Genomic DNA, 18,658 nt, shown 5'->3' on the forward strand with positions numbered 1-18,658 from the left:
GGCAGGGGCCGTGCAGGGATCGGGAGCGGCCGGCTGTGACAGGGGTGGCGATGCCACGCGCGCTGTGACTGTGAGGGATGCACACGGATGCACGTGGAGAAGAGGTAAAACTGCCAGCACTGCCTCCAGGAGGGACTTGCCCCATCTCAGGACTGTGGCACCTGCAGCCCTCAAGGGGTGCTTCACCCCATGCAGGGCTCTGAAGTCCCCAGCCCACCACAGCTCCCAGCTGTGGGGAGCAGGACACGGAGAGCGGGCTGGATCTGAGGTCCAGGATTGCCTGGCCTGTGGGATGGGAACAAAGTCAGGCAGGAATTGGGGTTCCCTGTGGGATCTGTCCTGCTCAGCAGCAGCTCAGCATGTTCCTCTGTGGATCTGCCCTTACCCAGGCCAAAGAGGGGTGTTTTTGGTCTGAATCCCACCTCTGCCTTCCTCTGGCACTGAGGGATCAGCAGCAGGGAGGGGCTGCTGACATCTCCACAGAGTGAGAGGTGCTCTGTAAGAGCAGCTGCAGTTCTGCACCCCTTGTTAACAAGAACTGGTAGAGCCCTGACCTGGCCAAGCAATTAGTGATTTTACTGCTAATGAAAGCTTCAGCTCAGCAAGTGAGAGCAGCCAGAGTCTTCTTCTGAACCTGGCCACCCTCCTGGCTGCTCAAAGGTGATGGTTCGCTGAGAGGGAAACTGAGGCAGTTGAATGATCTGCTTCAGATGTGAGTTAGGAACCGGGTTAGAGGGAGAACCCCAAAGTCCTGTCTGCCTGCTGGCACTGATTGGCCAGGCTTCCTGTCCAGATGAATCACAGCCACATCACCAAATGGTTTGGGTTGGGATTATCTTCCAACTCTTGCCATGGCAGGGACACCTTCCACTGTCCCAGGTTGCTCCAAGTCCTGTCCAACCTGGCCCTGGACACTTCCAGGGATGGGGCAGCCACAGCTTCTCTGGGAAATCTGTTCCAGGGCCTCTCCACCCTCACAGGGAAGAATTTCTTCCTAGTCTCTAATGCAGCCCTGCCCTCTGTGTGAATCCATTTGCCCTTGTCCTCTCACTTCATGGCCAAAGTCCCTCTCCAGCTCTCTTGGAGTCCCTTTAGGTTCCGTATTGGGCTCTAAGGTCTCCCTGGAGCTTTCCTTCCTCCAGGCTGAACAGCCCTATGAAGACAGATAATATTTTTAAAATATCAGTGAAGACATATATTGCTTAAAACCAAAATCAGCTGTTCCAGTGGCTCAGCCTGGGTGCCATGCAGAATACCCCTGCTTCCAGCAGAGATCATTTCTGGTGGCACTTGGCTGCAGCTGTGGGAGGATCATGATGGAGCAAAGCTTTCACAGCACTGTGGAGCTGAGGATGGTGCCTGTAAGACCTTGCAGACTTTGCATCAATGGGTCTATTTGCTAATAAAGTGCCTTTTTGTCAAAAAATTATTTATATCAATGCGAACCAGTGTCCTTCCCTTGCCCTACAGAGAAAGCATCCCAGGGAATATTCAATCAGGACGCTTTTGCCAGAGTTTTAGCTGGCAGCTTGTGACACCCTTCAGCAGTACTGGTGTGTTGGGAGAAGTGGTGCTCTGGCAGGCAAGATGCTCTGCAGAAATGCTAAGTCAGCAGGGAGAATCGCACAGGTTGGCACAGCACAGCTGCTTAGAACGGCTGAAAAAGAATAAATCACGCTCACTGCCCGTTTCACCTATTTCTCCTGTTTCTGGAGGGCAGGGAGTACCAGGGAATGCCAGCAGAGAGTCTGGGAAATGCAGCCGTGCCACGGTCGTGTCCCCAGCCCTGGGCACAAACAGCCTGCATGGGACACATCCCGTGTTCTGAGGCTCTCTGGGGTTACGGGAGCAGCAGGAAAAGGGCGCCTGGGCCCCCAGTGGTTCAGCACCACAACAGCAGCTTTTCCTCTCCCATCTCACTGCCCTGAGTGAGGAGCCTTCAAAATCACCGAACACCGGAGGAGTCCTTCCCTGCTTTTCCCGTGAGGATGTGAGCTCGGCTGCCCTGCCCTGCCCGATGCCCACGCTGTGGTTTCTTTTCCCTCGCAGGTAGCGCCGAGCCTGAGCCGATCCCTGCCGTGATTGCCGGGCCAAGGAGCGGAACATGAGCGAGAGCAGCCCGTTGCCATGCTGTGCCGCAGACGAGGGCGAGCCGCGCTGCCCGTCCCCGCTGTCCTGCGGCGCCGGGGCCGAGCAGCCGGGGCCGGCAGCGGAGCCTGCCAGCGGGAGAGCCGGCCCCCGGAGCGCTGCTCAGCCCTCCCGAGCGCAGGGGGAGCAGCGGCACCAACATCTGGGAGCGGTGACGGAGCCAGGCGAGAGGCTGGGCGAGCCGGGCCGAGGCTCGGGCGCTGCCGGCGGGGCGGACGGGGCAGTGCTGGCCAACGGGGTGGACACCGCGCTGGCCCCGGGCCGGGAGCGGCCGCAGCACGGGGACACACCCGGGAGGAGCAGCCCCGAGCCGGGGGACAGCGGCTCCCCCAGCCTGCAGACAGCGAGCGGGAGCCTCAGCAAGGAGAGGTGGCACAGCGTCCTGGGCTCCTCAGAAGCTCTGAGTGCTGACGAGGCAGAGGAGCAGTTCGGGTGAGTAAGGTCGGCTCGGCTCTGGGTTTGTGTGTGTTGTTTTCGAGGCTCCTTGGTTCGAGTTACTCTGCTCCGTGTGTAACTCATCAGCTTAAAGAGCTGCAGCTGCTCCCATGGCTGGCTGTGGCTTTCCACTCCTGTTTCTCTTTGGGCTTCTTGCACATTTTTTCCCTGCTTGTAATGTTTTACTCCTTTTAGTCTCTGGGCTTCTCACACGGTTTTTTTTTCCTGTTGCAAATGCGGAAAGCTGTGATTAGAGCCAGTGTCTGCTCACAGAGTCACTAAAGTGAAGGGGAAGCTTTTGGGATCTCGAGAGGAGCTGGTTGTGCTCAGTTTAGGGGTGTCCCTCTTGCAAGTTGGAGATTCAATTGCAGCACTTATGGCAAAGTTACCTGAGGCAACTTAGGACAAGTCCAAGAGCCTGGGGACTCTGGAGAGGCAGGCTTGTCTGGGAGGCTGGTGTGCCCTGGAAGTCCCTGGCAGCATGGATAGTCCCTGGGCTAGCAGGTGGCAGCTGTGGATCTGAAAGTGGGCACGGCACTGAGCTTTGCTCGCCACTGCACCTGTGGCAGGTGTTACCAGTACCTGGGTGACAGGGACAGCAGTGTGAGACAGAAGGTACAGGAGTCATCCAATTCTCAAGTGCCTGAGACAAACCTGCATGTGTGCAATGTCCCTGAGTCCTCTTGTCTGGCTCAGGAGAACTCTCCAGGCTGGTGTGCTATCCACAGCTGATTTTATGCCTCTGCAGGTTCCTAGACCTCCATGGGATTCTGCAGGCTGGGGGCTTAGGGGGACTGAAGGTCACTGGGATGAGGAGAGGATGAAGAGGTTCTTCCCCTGCCATTCCTGCGGGAGGGGTATGGGTGCTTCCCTTTGCCACCAGACACCAGCCGGGGCTCTGTGCTGTAGCCACCCGGGGCTGATGCCTGCTGTGAATTTTACAGCCCTGCCTTGTGCACCTACCGTGGGGCAGGAGAGATGCTGCAAGCAGGAGGGGCCGAAGAAGAGCAGGGGCTGTCCCAGGGGAGTGTGGCCTTCTGAAGAGGAGCTATGAAGGGACAGGGTGGCCAAGGTGGCCTGGGGATCATCTCCTAGCTCCAGCCCCAAGCAGGCTCTGTGCTGAGCTGCGCGTTCCGAGCGCTGTCTGGAGCGTGGGCAGCAGAGCTGGGGAGCCACGCAGGACGTGGGCTGACAGCAGGCATCCCTCCTGCTTTGTTTCTCTGCTGTTGAACAGGCTTCTTTATAAAAAGCTTGTGGTTAGTTTCGCTCGAGAGCCCCAGGAAGAAGCAGCAGCACTGCTTCAAAAAGCACAACCGAAGGTGTTGCAGAGGAAGTGTCCGGGGCAGGCTGCTGCTGCCCGCAGAGCTCGGGGAGCCTGTCCCCAGGCAGGTCCCACGAGCCCCGTGAGCTATGCAGTCAGGTCTTGGATAGCTGCAAGTGTCTCAGGTTTCAGGGGAATCATATTTGCTTGGTAGGTGGCTCCCTGGCAGAGGCTGCAAGTTCAAGAGGAAACTAAGTGTGGTCAGAGAATGCTGCTGCAATCACTGGAAGTGCAATTATTTTAAGGTACTAGGGCATGAATTGGTAGAAGTGGCAGGCTGAGGATCTGGGGATGATGCAACCTGACTGGGGTCTGCATGCAGAGTCCGTGATCTCATGCTCTGAACATATTCACTTGGATAGCAAATGAATCTTTTGGGAGGCTGAATGCACAAGGGACAAGTCACACGCTATATTCAAAGCAGAAGGGCAGCTGGAAAACTTCTGGGACACAGCTGAAGTCTGGGAAACCACTTAGTGCCTGCAGATCAGGTTAGCTCACTGTGGTGGAGCTCATCTGTGCTTTGCCCACCTATCTTTAGGGTAAATGGCAGGAACGTGTGGCTGGGCCAAGCACAGCGTGGAGCTGCTCTGCCCTGACCACACGGACTGTCGGGCTCTCCTGGGTCAGTGTGGGTCAGGAAGAACTGACAGATGGACCAAGGCACCAGGAAGCTGCTGTCATCCTGCATCACCTCTGAGCTTCCCCATTTTTTTCTTTACTCCCCTTCGAGGAATTGCTGTAATGACCCGTTCTGGGTATAGGAGAGCCTGGTTTAAAAACCAATGTTTTACTAATGAGCAGTCAGCTATTTGTTCCTGATGACAAATCATTTGTCATCGTCTGCACGTTACTGCTTGTATGATGCATTTTCTCCCTGAATTTTAAAGTATTTCACAAGAAGGTGTTGAGTCTTGCTCTTCCCACTGGAATGGAGAATTAAAGGGGGAAGTCATCCAAGGTCATCACTCCATGGTAGAGCTGGAGAAAGAACCCATGATTGTCCTCCTGAAGGTAGGTTAGTGCTTCTATGCAGGAATAGGTTGGTAAAAAAAAACAAACAGGGAAATAGAACCAAAGATTGAGTGTTTGTGTTGCAGTTTGCATTAACTGAATCCCTTTTTTTTTCCTTTCTGGTTTATCCCATGGCATCTACTGTTTGTCAGAGCCCCATTTTCCTTTCAGTGTGGCTGTGTTGCCTAGAGGTCTTTTGCCTTCTCAGAATCCCCCAGCATTGGCCCTGCTGATGTCAGGGTGGTCACAGCTCTGCAGTCCAACTGCAAGATCCACCAGGGAATGATACTTTCAATTTTCAGCCCCATGAACTCATGGAAAAAGAGCAAAATTTTTACCAGAGAAATCCCCACCTTTTGCTTGTAGACACACTCAGCACCTGCAGTTTTGGGACTGCGGCTTTTGCCCACACATTTCCTCCCATGGCAACATATAGCTGTCAAAAAATTCACATTCCATCAAATAAAGTTTCAGAAAAACTTTGCAGAAAGACTGCAGTGCAGAGGCAAGAAAGTCCTGGTTTCCATCATGTCCTTCTCTGGCAGGATCCACGCTCCACCAACACAGCAAACTTGTGATGGCAAGTTGAACACGAGACAGCGGTGCCCTGGAAGCTGGGAGGGACAACCATGGGGGCATCAGGCCCAGCATGGCCAGCTGGGCCAGGAAGGGCATTGTCCCACTCTGCTCTGAGCTGGGGTGGCCTCACCTCGAGCCCTGGGGCAGTTCTGGTCACCACAATATGAGAAAGATCTAAAGCTGTTAGGAAGTGTCCAAAGGAGGGACACGGGGGTGGTGAAGGGCCGTTGGGGACAAGTATAGGGCTGGAATTACCAAGGTCTGTGGTGTGAGCAGGTAATAGAGATGATTCTGTATGAAAGAGCAGGGATGTCTTCCTTGGGATTATGTCAGTGTGGGACCTGCTAAGTAATAACCACAAGGTTATTCTGGCACTGGATCCAGGTGTTGTATGCAAAAGTCTCCAGTTTGGAGGTCTGGCTTTTTACTGGAACATGACAAAATGAAGGGCTGGCTGGGCCTCTGGGATCACTCATCACAAAACTGTTTTTTTCAGCTCTAGAATCTTGTAACAAAATTGGGAATCAAGTAGGTTATACCACACGAAGATCCCAAGGGCCATTATCACAGCAGCCATTTCTGCCTCTTCTCTTGCCTCCCAGCTCCAAGAGGAACAAGGCCAGAATTGCCTTGACAGTATTTTCTACATTTCTCCTTTTGCTCCAGGTTTGCTTCTGGAGATGCCAAGCTGAGCTGCAGTGATGATGACAGGGAGCATTTCCAATTCAAAGACATCAGGGATGGCTTCAGCTCGACCTTTGAGAAGATTGTCGAGTCTGACCTTATGAAGGGGACGTACTACAGCAGCCTGGACTCTCTGGACGTGCTCTCCCTCACAGACGAGACAGACAGCTGTGTCAGTTTTGAGGCACCTCTCACCCCACTGATCCAGCAAAGGGCCAAGGAGAGCCCCGAGCTCTTGGAGCAGAAACTGGCAGCCCAGCAGAGAGAAGCCCTTCAGCACATGGCTGCTGATAAGCAAGAGCAGGCGGCAGCCAAGCCAGCGGAGGGGGATTTTGGGAGCCCTCTCAGACACTCAATTACCAGCAGCAGGTCAGAGAACGTGCTGAGCAGGCTGTCCTTGAAGAGTATTCCAAATGGGTTCCACGTGGAAGGCTCAGAGGAAGATGCCACCAAGATCATTAACTCCATCAGGTAAGGCAGGGAGTTTCTTGGACAGTGGCTCCTTTTCTTATGAGATCCCAGTCCAGGGACAAGGCTCGGTGGATGTGATTGAGTTGGAACTGCTCTTTCACCCCTTGTGCTTCCTCTCATGTGTTGTTGTGCCAGAAAGGCCACACACCAGCAGGAAAGCTTTCACCTGCACCTGAAAAGCCCTTGGCAGGTTGGGGATGGCCAAGTGCCCTCCCAAATGCCTCTGATGTGCAGGGAAACCTCAAAGCTTCCCTTACAGAAGCCTCCCCAAAGGTTCTTCTGCAGGCAACGAGGAGATCAGCAGAGACTTCATCCTCTGGACCAGCTCAGACCCAAACCATCACCCCTGGGAGGCAGCAGCTCATCTGCAGGGGGTTCCCTGCGTGAGGAAGCCAGGTGATGAGCAGCCAGGTCAGGGGAGAGCTGGAGCGATTGTATGCCCAGCCATCAGGCCAGCAGTGAGTCACACTGCTCAAAAATGGTGCTGTAAGTGGCTTTGGGCAGGAAAATAAAGGGCTGTATCCACACCTACGTGCTCAGAGTGTTGTCTGTGGCACAGCTGGCCATGAGGCAGTAAAAACTGGTCTGGTGCCAGTCCCACTGACATGATTTATACAAGTGCAGTTTCTCATCCTCAGCAAATAACCCAAAGTGAAAAGCACAGCATCTATCCCTAAGATTTCCAGGATGTCCATGGCTTGGAAAGAGCTTGGGATCCCTAGTGGGGAGAGGGGAAGCTTAAAAGGTGTTGAGGCTGCATGCTTTGATGCATTCTCATTTCTCAGGGGGAAGCCGCCCTACCTCCGACCTTTTCTACCAATTTGCAATTAGGCTGCACTGTTTAATTGGAGCTGCAATGAAGGCGGGTTTGTCCAACAGTTCACAGCCATCTTGCTGGTTTTTTTCATGTGTCTTTTTTTTGTTTGTTTTTTGTGAGGGCGAGAAGAAAACAAAATGTGGAGTTTTCTGTGGGTTTCACCGAGTCTCGCTGCAGCTCCTTGAATGTTTCTTGTCTCTGCACAGCGACGCCAGCCTGAAGGACACCCTGTCAGACTCGGACTCGGACATGGGCAGCACGGAGCAGCTGGACCAGGGCAGCACGGACACCCTGGCCAACGGCTGCAGGGCGGACAGCGAGGCTGCCAAGAGGTTGGCCAAGCGCCTCTACAACCTCGAGGGCTTCAAGCGCTGCGACGTGGCCCGACAGCTCGGGAAAAAGTACGTGGGAGTCAGCCCTGGGAGGGGTGGCAGAGACACGGGGCTGGGGAGTGCTGGGAGGGCAGGAAAAGGCAGGAAAAGGCAGGAAGGGTCAGGCCTGTGTGCTGCATGCAGTCAGGGCTGATCCTTCCAGTTGAAGCTGGAAGCTCAATGCCCTTAAAATAAGAATCCTACAAGCTGCCTGGAGTGTTGGGCAGTAAATGTCACAAGCTGCTGCCCAGCAGAACCAAAAGCTTCCTGCCTTCGGGAAGAGCCCAGCAAGATTAAAGCAATCCCCAGGCTGAAGGGTTTGGGAGCCACATCTGCTGCTGCCCTGGGCTCCCTGCCACTCCCCTGGTTTTTCATGCCTGCACCCCAAAATGTTCTTGCTGCAGAGCCTCCCAACCCTGTACCAGGGCAGGAAGGGTTTGCTGGAGAGCCAGGGGCACACAGGGAGGTCCAGGCTCTTCAGCTGGTAGATTTGCCTGGGTGAGGCAGAAGGGAAATCAAAAAAGATTCAGAAGTGGGAGAGTTACAGAGATTTCTAAGAGACAGAGTAACAGTAACAAGTGTAGCAGTAACAGATTATTTTAGGATGCCAGTGGGTGTGAAGGCACCAATCCCCATCATCCTTAGCCTGGATCAGATATAACCTGTGTTGCTGGGATTTATTTTATTTTATTTTTTGTCCTTGGAATGTCTCCCCCCTGCCCAGACCAGCAGAACACACCTGTCCCTCAGCAAATATCCACACTTTCAGCACCAAGGCTTGGGTGTGATTCCCAGCTTAGTGCTGGGACAGAAGGAGCCCAGGAATTGTCTCCTAGAGAGGCTCTTGGCATCACCTGGCAACGTCCTCATTCTCCTCCTTTGCTGAGGTTCTTGTAGCAGGTGCATTGCTGGTTGCTCTTGCCTCAGGTGTGTAACATCCTTCTCCTTTCTTTCAAATTTGCCATGACAGCTCACCGAGGGGGCAAGTTTCAAGCACTGGGTTTCTGAGTCTGTCCCTTTGCTATTTCCTGCAGTCCTCACTCACGCCTGCGACCCTCCAGCCTTGGGAGGCTGTTTGGTGACCCACATCTGGGAATTCACACAGCCTTTGAAATAAAAACTTTGTTTTGATCAGCTGGGTTTTGACATCTGAACCATTTCCTGACATGAGACCTAAATAGAGCTGCAGACTCTTGGATCACACAGGTGGATTGACAGAGCAGAAAAAGGAAATAGGGTGAAGATAAATATTTATAGGTATTAATATAGGTATTAAGTCACATTGTCTTAAGTGAGCAAGACTAAGACCAACCTATAGTGCTGGGAGCAGGCTAAGTTTAAGTGATGCTTTCAGACCAGCTCTGTTTAAGAGAGCTGTACAAAAAGTGAAATCACATTTTACTACTTCTTTTTTCTTTCTGATAATTGGCAATTTTCTAAAAAAAAGAAACAAAGAAGATAAACCAAAGCCAAAAGTATTCATCATTGTCAAACAGGCAGAAAAGGCTCGACAAACAAGGAAATGGAGGTTGGATATCTTCCCTCAGTTTGTTTCCATCTGCCTCAATTATGTGAAATTAACCTAAAACCCAGGAATTGCCATTGTCCCACTGAAGGGTAAATGTTTGGGCAGCTGAACTCTCCATGGAAGACTCTTGTTCCAGCATTTCTCTGTGGCCCTGCCAGCTCCATCAGTGCCCAGTCACATCTTGTGCTGGGTGGAGGTTGAACTGTCCCAGGCTGTGAAGGTGGCAGTGCCAGGCACTTCCTTGTAGGGTTTCCAGAACTTTGCTCACCAAATGCCTGTGGCAGCAGCCCAGGACAGTTCCAGCATGGCAGTGCCCTGGGATCTGTCAGGGTCCCAGCCATGGGCAGCACCACGTGGGCACGAGGCCTGGTTTATCCCCCAGAGATGAGCTTTGACTCACACAAGCTTCTTATGGCTCTGAAGTGACCCAGGGGATGCAAAAAGGAGCCCAGCCCTGCAGGGCAGTGGGATTCAGGCTGTAAATCACTGCAATCTTTGTGTCCACACGGGAATGGACTGGGAGGAAAGGCCATGGCTCCTGTGTCCTCCTGGGGTGGCTTGTGACCCAGCAGCTCTGCCAGAACTCTTGGTGCCTGGACCCTCCCAAAGCAGGCAGAGGGAGGGAGCATCAAACTGGGGTGTAAGGTGAGAGGAGGTCTGTAGAGGCTGAAAGGGCAGCAGCCAGAGGATGCCAAGCACGTCCCCACAGGAAATACCGTGCAGGCCCACCAGGCAGGGCATGGCAGGAATGTCCCCATGGGAAATGCCTGGCTCTCCTTGTAGGAATGTCTCTGTCCTCATGGTGGAAGTGTCACCCATTCCTGCAGGAAGGGCTGGCACTGGCACAGAGACAGGAGGATAATTCCTGAGTGAGGAAACCAGAGCAAACACAAAAGCCCATCTTAGGGTGGGATATGGCCTTGTCCTGGCCACTGTTGTTATCCCATGGCCTGGGTGTGTTCACTGGCTCTGGAGCTCAGGGAGAAGAGTCCCATCCAAGTCCCTGAGTCCCTGGAGACACAGGAGTTTATTGTTTGCAGGGGTCTGGCTGCCTTCTGGTGTCTTGTGACTGTCCAGTTCCCTTGGCAGAGCCAGCAGCCCCTGCCTGGAGCTCACTGAGCTCTCCTGCTGCAGCACCCACCTGCCACAGGAGCAAGGGGCTCTGCTCAGGGGGTGGGATGGGAGCAGGAATATTTCAGTGGGAGGAGGGGACACATCCAGCACTGGGAGAGAACCAGGTGTTGGAGGAGCACAGGATATCCCCATGGGCTCCTCCTGGCTGGTCTGGGAGCAGGCTCTGCCTGGCCAGCAGCACAACACAGGTGGAGCAGGGCAGGTGTCTCATTCCCAGGTGTCTGGGGCTGGCTGTGGGTGCATCAGGGAGGTCTTCCAGCAGCATTCCAGGCCAGGAGCAAGTGTCCCTGTGTCTGAGATGGCGTCTGCAGTGTCTTGCTGGGATTGGGCTGGCCAGCAGGCAGCATTCTGCTGTTCTTCTTGTGGGCAGTGTCTTCTTCCCTGACGAAGGGGCTGACCACTCTCTCTTTAATTACAGTAATGAATTTAGCAAGCTGGTGGCAGAGGAGTATCTCAGCTTCTTTGACTTCACTGGCCTGACCCTTGACAAAGCACTCAGGTGAGCTCTGGGATGGAGAGAGTGGTGGGATTTTGGGGTTTCCTCCAGGCTTCCAGCACTGTGTGAGCCATCCATGTGACAGGAGCAGGGACTGGGGGGAGATCCAGGCTGTCATTCAATCTTTGGTGTCACATTTGGCACAAGGGGCTGCCTCCAAAAGTGGGCTTCAACAGGAGGGCCCAGAGCCTGCTTCCCCAAGGTGGAGAGCAGCTCTCCCAGGGACCCCATCCCATACAGAACCAGAGCAAGTGGGAGCAGTTTTTTCCCTTGGGATGGGCCACCCATCCTGGTGCCATCACGCCCGAGGTGGATCAGACCCCAGCTGGCAGCGCATTTTCCTGCACAGCTCCATGGATCCCTTCCCCTCTGCAGGGTGTGGGGCTGGGGAGAGGATAAATGACCCTTTTCCATCCTCCACCTTAGCCAGCAGCAGATCTCTGAGCATCCCTTTGTCTGTGCAGGACGTTCTTGAAGGCGTTCCCGCTGATGGGAGAGACGCAGGAGCGGGAGCGGGTGCTGATCCATTTCTCCCGGCGCTACTGCCAGTGCAACCCCGAAGAGAGCACCTCTGAAGGTACTGCTTCCTTTCCTCTGGGCACCTGTGCACAGAGCTGGACTGCAAAACCAACCACCCACAGCCAGGCAGACACGGCTGCAGCTTCTCCCTTTCCCAGGGATCCTGCCCTGCTCGTTATCCCTGCCCTGGGAGGGGCTGGGGGTGCTGGGTGCTGACAGATCCCCCCCCAAACAGAGCCAGACCAGTCCCCATGTGCCAGCTCACAGCACTGAGGTGCAAACACATTCTGGCACATGGACTGCTCCTTGAAGGACCTCACCAAAAGGCTAGAGAGCACCAGGGAGGAGGCAGGGACTGGAATTTTACTTTCACAAGCAGCTGCTTTGGGTTTACAAGTGGGAAGTTTGGTCTTTTAAAGGAAAACTGCTGTGAAGCCAATTTTATGGTGGTTGTTTTAGGAAAAGGTAAAGTCTGGGGGAAAAGAGGATGTCTTTGGGGGTGTTTTTTGTTGTTTTGTTTTTTTGTTAAATCTTATACAGCTGAAGGGAGCAGATATTCTTTAAGGTCCCCAGACACAGCAACTGGCCTTGGTTTTGCAATAGTTGGGCTGCCAAGAACAACAACCAGCAGAACTGCATGAGAAGGGGAGCAGTCAGCCCCAGCTGTGTGACTGTTGTGTGTTTCAGATGGGATTCATACACTCACCTGTGCCCTGATGCTGCTGAACACAGACCTCCATGGCCATGTAAGTAGCCCATGGAGGAGCGTCCATCCTTTACTCCTTCCCAGGGCAGAGCTGCTCCCTGATGCTGAGTGTGTTGCTGGACAGCTGAGGTGGGTTGGCAGAGAGTTCTCTGACCTGCTCCAGGTGGAATTTTGGCTGCCAGTCCACAGCAGGGTGTCACTGCACACTCAAAGGTGCATGTCCTGCTGGCATCAGTTTCCCTGTGCAGGGACAGGCAGCGCTGCTTCCTCTGCTGTTGCCCAGCTCAGCCCTGCCCCAGGAGCTCCCAGTGAGGTCTTCCCTGCCAGGGAAGGGCTGTTCCCTCTTGGGGTGCAGACACCTCTCCCCAAAAACAGCTGCAAGGGGGCCAGTGGGTTTACACAGGTCTAGATTTGATCTTTCCTTCCCAAAAACATGAAGTGAGCTCCAGCTGTTCCTTCTCCCCAAGATGTAACAGGCAGAGTTTCATAGCAGAGATGCCTCGGGATGAAGAGCAGAGTGAGCAGAGCTCAGTGCCCAAAAGAGTGGCTGGAAAACAGCAGAAGCTGTGAGAAAATCTCTCACCACCTTTTAAAGTCTCCCTGTAACCTGTCTCTACACAAAGTGGTGGGATCAGTCTCACAGAGCATTCATCCTCCAGCCAAAATGGTTGGAGCCAAGGAATTATTTCCATCAAATCATTTCCTGCACCAGCAAAAGCAGCATTGTGGCAAAAGGCAAACTATGTGACTTCAATCCAAAATAATCTTATTTTGTCTAGTTTTTTTAAGTAAAAAAAAAAAAATTAAAAAATTTGCCTCTGAGACAAAAACACCCAACCTAAACCTCAAAAACCCTGCCATTTCTATTCTTCATTGACAAGCTGGCTCAGAGGCCTGGTAAGAAGAAATGTTCTCATGATATCTAGGCAGAGAAGAAATAGCTTTCTTTTGACCAGGTGTGCAAATGCCTGAGCTTTTCTTTGAAAAAAATCTTCTCTTTATTTTTCTGCATGTGTAACATTAATTTCTTTTTCTCCTTTTCCTCTTTTTTTTTATTTTTATTTTTTTTAAATTTCCTTCTGCTCCTGGAACCTCTCTTTCTGCTCTTTAACCCTTTACCAGGTGGTAAGTGCAGTCCTTCTAGTGTTTTGCTTTAAAGCACTGGCATTTTACTTTTTTTTGTGTTAAAAACAGTAAGGAATTTTGTTTGTCTGGAATCCTAAGTGATTGTGCAGTGTTCTTCCCTACTTAGCAAGCCATTAGCAGCTGATATCATCACATGAAATGCTCCTGGTGTAAAGAAACCTCCATGAACTGTGGTGTACCTGGGATTGTGTGACTTGATCTCCCACCCCTCCCTGTCAGAGATGCTGCCATGATATTCCATGTCACTTTTGATTTTATTTTCCTTTTTAATGTCGTGTGTGTGTTGCAGTGTTTCACTGTGCATTGCTGAATGGGAAATGCCCTTGCTGAGGACAGAGGGGTGGATGTGTGTCTGTAAAGGGGCAGTTCCTCACAGCACAGCCTCTGCCATGGTCCAGTCCATCATTCCAGCAAAGACACCGAGGTTTAGAGCAGGAGATTTGCACCTGGCTGTAGCACTTGCGATTTTCTACTCAGGTGCACTCAGACCCCATTTCCAAACCACCCAGAAAACTTTAAAGTGAGACATTCCCTATTCATGGAAGCACCTGGAGTTGGTTTTAAAAGACAGCAGTCACCAACAAGCATTCCAAGTATAACAATATATATAACATAATATATAATATAACATAATATATATATATATATATATATATATATATATATATATATATATATATATATATATATATAACAAGCATTCCAAGACTGATGCCTTGGAGTGGCTACCTAGAACAGAGGTTAGACAAACTTAAGATAATAAAGCCAGGTACTTATTGAAGGCCTTCAATAGATGCATCTTGGGCAGTCAGAAGCCTCAGGGGGGACACACCCAAGATGGATGAGGGCCTCCAGTTTTTCACACAATTAAAAGTTTGGTGCATTTACATATCAAGGGTTAATCCTCCAGTTACAACTTCCAGGTAATGAAGTAATTTACTCCAAGTTCCAACCCCCAATTCACTGTTTACATCTCTCAGGGCCTGAGGCAGTGAGGTGTCCTTGAGTTTCAGGCCCAGAGAGGAATTGTTTTGTCTCAGTAACATGTGAGAACAGCAGCTGACAGCCTATGGAGTTTTAAGAGTTATACACTAAAGCAGGACAGGATCTGAGAAATACAAAAGCTGAATCCTAAGGCATCAAGACTATACACATAGGATTATCCAAGTTACTGCAACTTTCTGCCTTGCTGGTGCTGTTTGAGCTCCAGGAGATTTTATGGCAAAGGAAGCACTGCCCTGCCCCATCTCTGCCCTGGAGACAAAGCTTAGGGATGTGTCCTTTCCCACTGTCACGGTGACAGATCAACACCTCTGCATCACCAGCACTCATGGGTGCCTTTTGGTCCTTTAGGAAAGGCCACCTGCTGGAGTAATGATGGGATTTGTTCAACAAGCAGAGCACCAATGGGATCCTGGGCAGGCCCTAGCTCCATTTGTCCATCCCTGTTAATCTTCCATCCCCTGTGGCAGTGTCCTTGAGCCAGATTCCGGGCTCGGTGTCAGCAGCAGTGCTGAGAGAGCAGCACTGGCAGGGCTGGGGAGCTCCGAGGTGTGAGCAGCCCCTGGCATCACCTGCAGAGTGCCACCAGTCTGCCCACAGCAGGTTTGTGTGGCCCAGGGCTCACTGGTACCCCGAATTTACAGGCTGGTTCCTTGCAGGGGTGTGATTTTGTTCCTGCAGCCTAGAACTCATCCAGGACCAGATCAATTAATCAGCAATTATTTGCTTTTCTACGGTGTGGCTGCTGCCCCAGGGTGAGCTCAGAGGTCTCTTGCACCAGAGAAAGATTACACAACAAAAAGGAAGGCATCCCTTGGGATGAGTGAATCCCAGACAGTACATGACAAACCCCACAAAGGGCCTGTGAGACTGGCGATTTGTGTTATCTCACTGATTTCCAGAAATGCCTTGGCCTCTGCATTCAGTGCTGAATCACTCTTTGGGAGACCAGTGCTGTGAGCTCTGCTTCCCTGCCTCAGGCCAGGGCTGGGAATGGGCAGCTTCTCCTGCAAAGCAATTCCCTGCTCTCAGGCAGCACCTGCCTCACCTCCAAACTCCCTTCTGCAGCCTCCTTGTCCTCTTTCCTCTGTTGTGCTGCTGGATTTTTCCTTTATCTTTGCTGTCCGAAACTGGCTGCCCAGCAAGCACAGAAATCTCTCTGCTGAAATCTCCTCTCTGCTGAAATCTCCTCTCTGCTGAAATCTCTCCTCTGCTGAAATCTCTCCTCTCTGCTGAAATCCCTACATGTCTGCTCGTTTCCTGAGCCCTTCTGTACCCACTGAACCCTGGCTGGCAGCTGTGGCTAATGGGGCTCCCCTCGAGAAAGCCACCAGGGCTGGGCTGTGCTGTGCCACACCACATCCCCAGGCACTGCAGATTTGTAACAGTGCTTTACTCCTCTTTTTCTTGATCTCTCAAGGGAGCCAGCTCATCTGGAGCTGGCACCAGCAGGAGGCATAATTAAGAGTATCAGCCAGAGCTGCTCCAAGGCAGAGCTGGGCTCCCTGCGCAGCCCGAGAGTGTTTGCACACACAGAAGGCAGGGGGTGCAGGGGGGGACAGGGGGAGCTAATCCCAAACTCTCACTTCTTGCTGATGCTTTCATCTGGGGAGCAGCCCCCAGGTCATCTGCAGTGCACGTTTGTAGGTGGGGGTTTCTGCTGTCATCTCTTTCAGGAGGTGATTTCCTTGCACAGAGGACACATCTCACCCTGCAGGGCGTCTCCTCTATCATCTGCTGCAGCTTCATCCCCTGCCAGACCCCCTGAGGCCCTTCCTCTTCCTCACTGAGCCCTCTGCTCTTCTGGGCCATAGTTCCACATCCTCCTGGATGGTCACCCTGCCCTTACCTTGAGGTGAAGCCCAGCAGTGTCAGGATGCTGTTGGATCCTCAGGAGCACCAGGGGCAGCTCCTGCTGTCCTCACTGGCTCCACTGCCCCCTCCAAGCCACCCCACCGGGGTCTGCCCCACACACTGAGGGTGAGGGATACCATATAACCTGGCACTGGAGATACCCATCTTTCCTTTGTCACATCAAACTCCTTTTTCTGAACCCTGTAATTGCCACTGACTCCTCCACACCTCTGCTCCATCCCTTTGGAGAGGTAGGATTGCAGGGGAGGCTTGGGAAGATGCTGCCTGCCTCCACCTTTGCAGGCTGAGGGAGTGAAGGGTAAAGGATTTGAGAAGACTGATGATGCCACAGATGATGAAACCATGATATCAGGGATGCCAGGTGGCCTGGAAGCATCAGTACCAAATATTGTTGGCATTAGCTGGTGCTGAGAGTGTTCCTGGCTGCCAGATTCTGCCAGTGTACATGTGTTGCCCCCTCCACAGTACCAGGAGCTGGACCATTTCTTTTTGTAATGGCCATCAAAAATAACAGCTTCCATCGAGGACCAGCATTCCCTGCCCACTGCTGGCTGTTCCAGGTGCTGGCACTGCAAGCTCACACAATTTCACCCACAGCAGGCTTGGAGCCCCATCCAAACATTGTCATTTCACCAGGAGGAGTGCTTGTCTTGAGTTTTGAGATGCAGAGCCTGTACCCAGCACCACTCCAGCAAGAGCTGGAGAGGCAATTTTCAGGTGTCTTATTTCCACAATTAAAAAAGAGGTCCTTTGAAACATTTGGATGCTGGCATGAGTAAATAAAGCAGAGAGCCCAACAGCAAATCAGATCAGAAGCCCTTTGAGCTCTTGGGACAAGCCCAGGCTTCAGCTCTATATATAAAATTGTTCTTTGAAAGACACTGACTAAAGTCAAAACTCTCCACAAGTTTAATGAGCTGCTTCTTTGCCTTACAGAACATTGGCAAAAAGATGTCGTGCCAACAGTTCATAGCAAACCTGGATGGGCTGAATGATGGGAAGGACTTTGCAAAGGATCTGCTGAAGGTAATGGGATATAAAAAGACAGTGGGATAGTGGCAGTTTTATTGCAGTGCCACCTAGTCCTGCTGGGACACTCTGAGCCCTTCAATCAGCATTTTTCTGTTGTTTCAGGAGAATTGTAACCCACATGAATCATACCTTAAATAAAATAACTCCACCATAAAACACTGCTATACCAAAGGTATTAAAACTCCAATACAAACTAAAATCCAGAACAACAAAATAATACACTGCTATTAACATTACAAATACATTTTTCTCTATTCTTTTAACAACAATATGAACAAAAATATGAAAATATTTTTTAACAAAAATATGAACCTCAATTTACCTTCACCTAAAAGAACATAAAATACACCTAAAACCAACTACCCCAAAAATAAAAAACACAGTCCTACCATCTACCATAAACTAATTAAAACCACTAAAAAAAACCCCTCAAAATTATCTACAATACACTAATATAAATATAATATATACATTGTATTAATATACATATTGTATATATATACAATTTATATATTGTGTATATGTATGTATAATATATACATTATATAAAAAATACAATTAAAAATATTTTTTAAAAATCATCCAAATTCTCCTAAAAACTAATTTCACCATCAAAAAAACCCCCAATATTTAAAAACCTACTCAAAAAATCCAGTTCCTAAAAATAAAATCACAAAATAGATAACATCCACTTGCAGTGAGCCAAAATAGGTCTGTTCCCTGGTGGTGTTTTATCCAGATTTGTGGCATATCTGCCCTCAGAGCATACCAGGTGCCCTTTTTCTCCAGCAGCTCAGATAATGCCCAAAAAAATCTACTCCCCACCCCAAAACATGACCCTCCAGCACTGAAACTTTTCTCTGCCTCCACTACCACGTGATGAAATGCAATGTTCCAACCAGGGCAGTACCATGGGCTATGGTTAAACATCCCAAAGGGAATATTTTCTCCTGCCACGTGGTTTAGCAGCACCACTGCTGCAGGTCCAGCAGCCTGGCCTGAATTTGTGTGATCTCCCAGCAGACCTCACCCTATCCTACCCCTCTCTGTGGTCAGGGCCACCTCCACATTCTGCTCTGCTAGCCCACTCCTGCTTCTTTTCTAGTCCAGGCTTCCAGGAGAGCCACTGGAATTTTGCAGAGAAGGAGCTGGAAAAGCTCATGCCAAGGTTGTTCATCCCTCCCCTGCTGCTCAGTTCAAGCCTCCCCTGTCATTTCAGCTAGTTAAGGCATTTTTGGTGTCATGGCATATCCCAGAGTCTTCCACCAGTGTGTGTAGGCCAGGATTCACTCAGAGCTAGGTACAGCACCCAGAATGAGTGAAAAATGTCATATTCAGGCTCCTGAGCAGGGCTGGCTGCCAGAGCCCTCTGCTGCTGTC

General features: G+C 51.3%; 1 protein-coding gene across 1 annotated transcript in view; it reads left to right on the forward strand.

Annotated features, from left to right (window-relative positions):
• Nucleotides 1–18,658, forward strand: part of PSD2 (pleckstrin and Sec7 domain containing 2) — a 55,944-nt gene that overhangs the window by 21,172 nt on the left and 16,114 nt on the right. The window contains exons 3-10 of the mRNA XM_086852308.1: nt 2–104; nt 2,050–2,580; nt 6,164–6,652; nt 7,676–7,870; nt 10,921–11,001; nt 11,463–11,575; nt 12,205–12,263; nt 17,183–17,272. Of these exons, the coding sequence (XP_086708434.1) occupies nt 2,105–2,580; nt 6,164–6,652; nt 7,676–7,870; nt 10,921–11,001; nt 11,463–11,575; nt 12,205–12,263; nt 17,183–17,272 (1,503 nt within the window). The 5' untranslated portion in view covers nt 2–104; nt 2,050–2,104. The remainder of the gene's footprint in view (nt 1; nt 105–2,049; nt 2,581–6,163; nt 6,653–7,675; nt 7,871–10,920; nt 11,002–11,462; nt 11,576–12,204; nt 12,264–17,182; nt 17,273–18,658) is intronic.

Source organism: Cyanistes caeruleus, chromosome 15 (genome assembly GCF_971803275.1).
Source record: "Cyanistes caeruleus chromosome 15, bCyaCae1.hap1.1, whole genome shotgun sequence".
In the NCBI taxonomy this organism is placed as follows: domain Eukaryota; kingdom Metazoa; phylum Chordata; class Aves; order Passeriformes; family Paridae; genus Cyanistes; species Cyanistes caeruleus.